The sequence below is a fragment of the Hydra vulgaris genome, chromosome 10 (assembly GCF_038396675.1).
Source record: "Hydra vulgaris chromosome 10, alternate assembly HydraT2T_AEP".
NCBI lineage: Eukaryota > Metazoa > Cnidaria > Hydrozoa > Anthoathecata > Hydridae > Hydra > Hydra vulgaris.
The window spans coordinates 50,172,501-50,175,718 of record NC_088929.1 but is presented as its reverse complement, the minus strand read 5'-3'; the positions used below and the strand labels follow the sequence as shown (position 1 = coordinate 50,175,718).

Here is a 3,218-nt window from a genome sequence, read left to right as displayed (position 1 = left end):
TAGTTTACAATTGCGGTTAGATGCTTTTACTTACGACTTTATTTCTTCAGAATAAATGTCACGTTAACGACAATCAAAAGATAATTTAAATATTCTAAAAGATATAAGTTATTGCGTAGCTCAAAAATGCTGATCGCGTAGGCAATTCGCCTTTTCGCAAGCAAAATTCTATCTGCGTATCGCTTCTTAACAAGGCCTGATATATATATATATATATATATATATATATATATATATATATATATATATATATATATATATATATATATATATATAGATATATAGATATATACATCTGCATAGCAATAATAAATTAAATTAGTAAAAACACTTATCTAATTTTTGATTACTTTAACACTGTGTTTCACCATCAGTAGGTTCATCAGGAAGAATCCTGATGAACCTACTGATGGTGAAACACAGTGTTGAAGTAAATAGCCAGCTAAGCAGCCAAAAAAATCAGGCGGTTAGCCAGCCACAAAAATGTAGGCTAGCCTCTCATGCCATCAGCTAGCCGGTCAGAATTTTTTTTAGCCAGCCATGAAAGTAAAATACCGTGGCTAGGAGGTCTACTTGTTTGTGATAAATACTCTAAACACTTGCATGCATTTAGAGTTAAAGAAGAAGAAACATTGACACTGTGCTTTCCATCAGATGTTTGTGATCACCAATGACTTGACGTTTATGTATTGCAAGATGGTTGCTCTTATATTACACTTAGAAACTGTTCTTTTTTATAATATCTTTTTTTATTTTAACAACTTTGTTGCTTGTGTAATAAAGTTTTACTCTGGTGTTTAAATTTTTTAGTTATTTTACTTTTAGCTTTAACTTTAAGTTAATTTCATTTAAGTTCTATTAAATTAATTAGTAAATATAATAAATATGATTAGAATATTATAAATAGCAGGAATCCCCATTTTTTAAATTACTAATTGTAGTTGGATGATTTGTAAATATCTTCCAGATATTAACAAATCAGCTAGAATTTTTTATATACAAATTTGAATATAATATTATTGAAATTAAACTTGACCAACTCTCAATTCTTTGCACGTCATTGCACGTCATTGACAATCAGTTATTTTTTGAGTTAACTGGCAACAATGTGATTTTACTAGGTTGTTGTTAAAGCTTATGGTTGTTATCAAAGCTAGTGTTTTCTAAATTGTTTATTGATACTACAATTTATGTGATTGTTCTATAAGTATATCATTTGAGCGTGATGGCCAGTAATGTGGTGCCCAAAATAAATTTAATATAAAGTTACGTTAGAATAATAACACATACGTAACAATTTATATAAAAATTTCATTGTAGAGGAAGATATTGATGGAAAAACTTTGGTGTCGTTAACAGAGTCAATGGTGTCAAGTTTATGCCAGACAATGCGTAAACAAGTCATGCTATTGGAGATAATTAACAACCTTTTAACTCCATCTGCACCACGACCAATCAATAATTTTAAGTGAGTTAACAACTTGATAACTATTATTTTACTTTTTTTAATTTGTACTTGATAAATTGTTGTTATGGTGCATCCAACGCCCTATACTTTGTTGTGATTGATAAATGTTTGTTCCTATTTCCTAGGTTGTAATTATTCTTCCAAGTTGATTAAAATAGACAATTTTTTTTTTAGTAATTTAGAAGTTATGAATGACTCACAAACAATGGTACAATGTGATGATTTAAATAACATCCAGTCATTGATTAGAACAATGAAGCCATGGCCATTGCGCTATCAAATTCCTATTTTGCCCCCATCAGTTAATGCAGCACTAGATGCCAAAGATGGTTGCTTTCTTCAGTTTCATAGAAACAGTTGCAGGAACCAGCTTTTGCAATGTTTATATGATGATATAAGTAAATGTACCATGTAAGCATCAAGTTTTTTGCCTAAAATTTACCAAGTTTTTACAACTAAAATTTTTGTCATAACTAATCTTCAAAAGTTTTCTATAGGTACCCCTCAAGTACTCAATATTCAGATGTGCTTGCGTCCATTCGGAGTAAATATCCCTACTTGAGTGATTTTCCATCAAGAAATAATTCTTCTCCAAATCAGTTAGGTGTGTGTGTAGGTTTTTTTCTTTTATTATTATTATTATTTTTTTTTAATTTATTAATTGACAAAGCAGAGTGTACATACATCAAGTAAGTCCCACAAGAAGAGCCCACAAGGAGTAGTACATTTAAGGACTGATTTAGGGAGAACACACAATGAATATATAAATATATATATATACATACATACATACATGCATACATACATACATACATACATACTTCAGGGGCTATTCTAAACTGTTTTCGACAGGCATGTGTCAAGTGTGTGTGTATACATATATATATATATATACACACACTTATAGATTTCTAAATTTATATTTTCATGTTTTAAAAATACATTTCTTTCTTTATATCTGTATGTTATCCTATAAATGACAGCCATCACGACTAGAAAGTTTAATGAACAAATTCAAGAAAGAACGAGCCCCTTTGAACATTTAGACATAGTTGCTGAGCACAAGAGAAAATTTGGACAACAAAGTAGTGGGCGCAAAAGAAAGGAAGATGCCGATATTCAATCCAGTACTAGGAAAGTTAGAGCTTTGGTAATATTGTAATTATATATATATGTACCATTTTTATTTTTACATTCAGCTAGCTTGCTATGAACAATAATGAGTAAATTTTCTTTATCAACAAAATATTTATTGTCATAATGGATTTTATTATTTTTTAGCCAAACATACTGTCTGTTGGTGAAGATGAAACAACTGTGGCCAAACATCACCATGACATGAAAACTATTTAAGATGTAAGTATTTAAGATGGCATCTATAATATTAACTATATATATGTACATATATTTGTACATATATTTGTGCATATATATATATATATATATATATATATATATATATATATATATATATATATATATATATATATATATATATATACAATGAAAAATGTATGTCAAACAAAATCTCAACTTCAAAAAAATTTTTTATATATATTTCTTTAAAGAAATATATAAAAAATTTTTTTTTGAAGTTGAGATTTTGTTTGACATACATTTTTCATTGTATTGGTTAAAATTATATTAAAAGTTATTTTGTTAAAATGTCAGCAGAGAACTTATCTTCAAAAAATGGAAACGACCTATTCACAGAACGTTTAGAAAAATTAAAAGAGTTTTTACCTTCACT

At 28.1% G+C, this 3,218-nt stretch overlaps 1 protein-coding gene across 4 annotated transcripts in view; it reads left to right on the top strand.

The window, feature by feature from the left end:
• Nucleotides 1-337: 337 nt before the first annotated feature.
• LOC136086023 (uncharacterized) overlaps nt 338-3,218 on the top strand; it is a 7,319-nt gene continuing 4,438 nt past the window's right edge. For 2 of the 4 annotated variants that reach the window (XR_010641323.1, XR_010641322.1), the window contains exons 1-5: nt 339-1,468; nt 1,643-1,879; nt 1,966-2,072; nt 2,452-2,618; nt 2,750-2,824. Coding sequence is in view for 1 of the 4 variants with exons in the window: in XM_065808249.1 (XP_065664321.1) it covers nt 1,365-1,468; nt 1,643-1,879; nt 1,966-2,072; nt 2,452-2,618; nt 2,750-2,821 (687 nt within the window). In the remaining 3 variants the exon portion in view is untranslated. Of the gene's footprint in view, nt 1,469-1,642; nt 1,880-1,965; nt 2,073-2,451; nt 2,619-2,749; nt 2,825-3,139 lie in introns of all 4 variants that reach the window. The other 2 variants (XM_065808249.1, XR_010641321.1) reach the window with 2 other exon arrangements.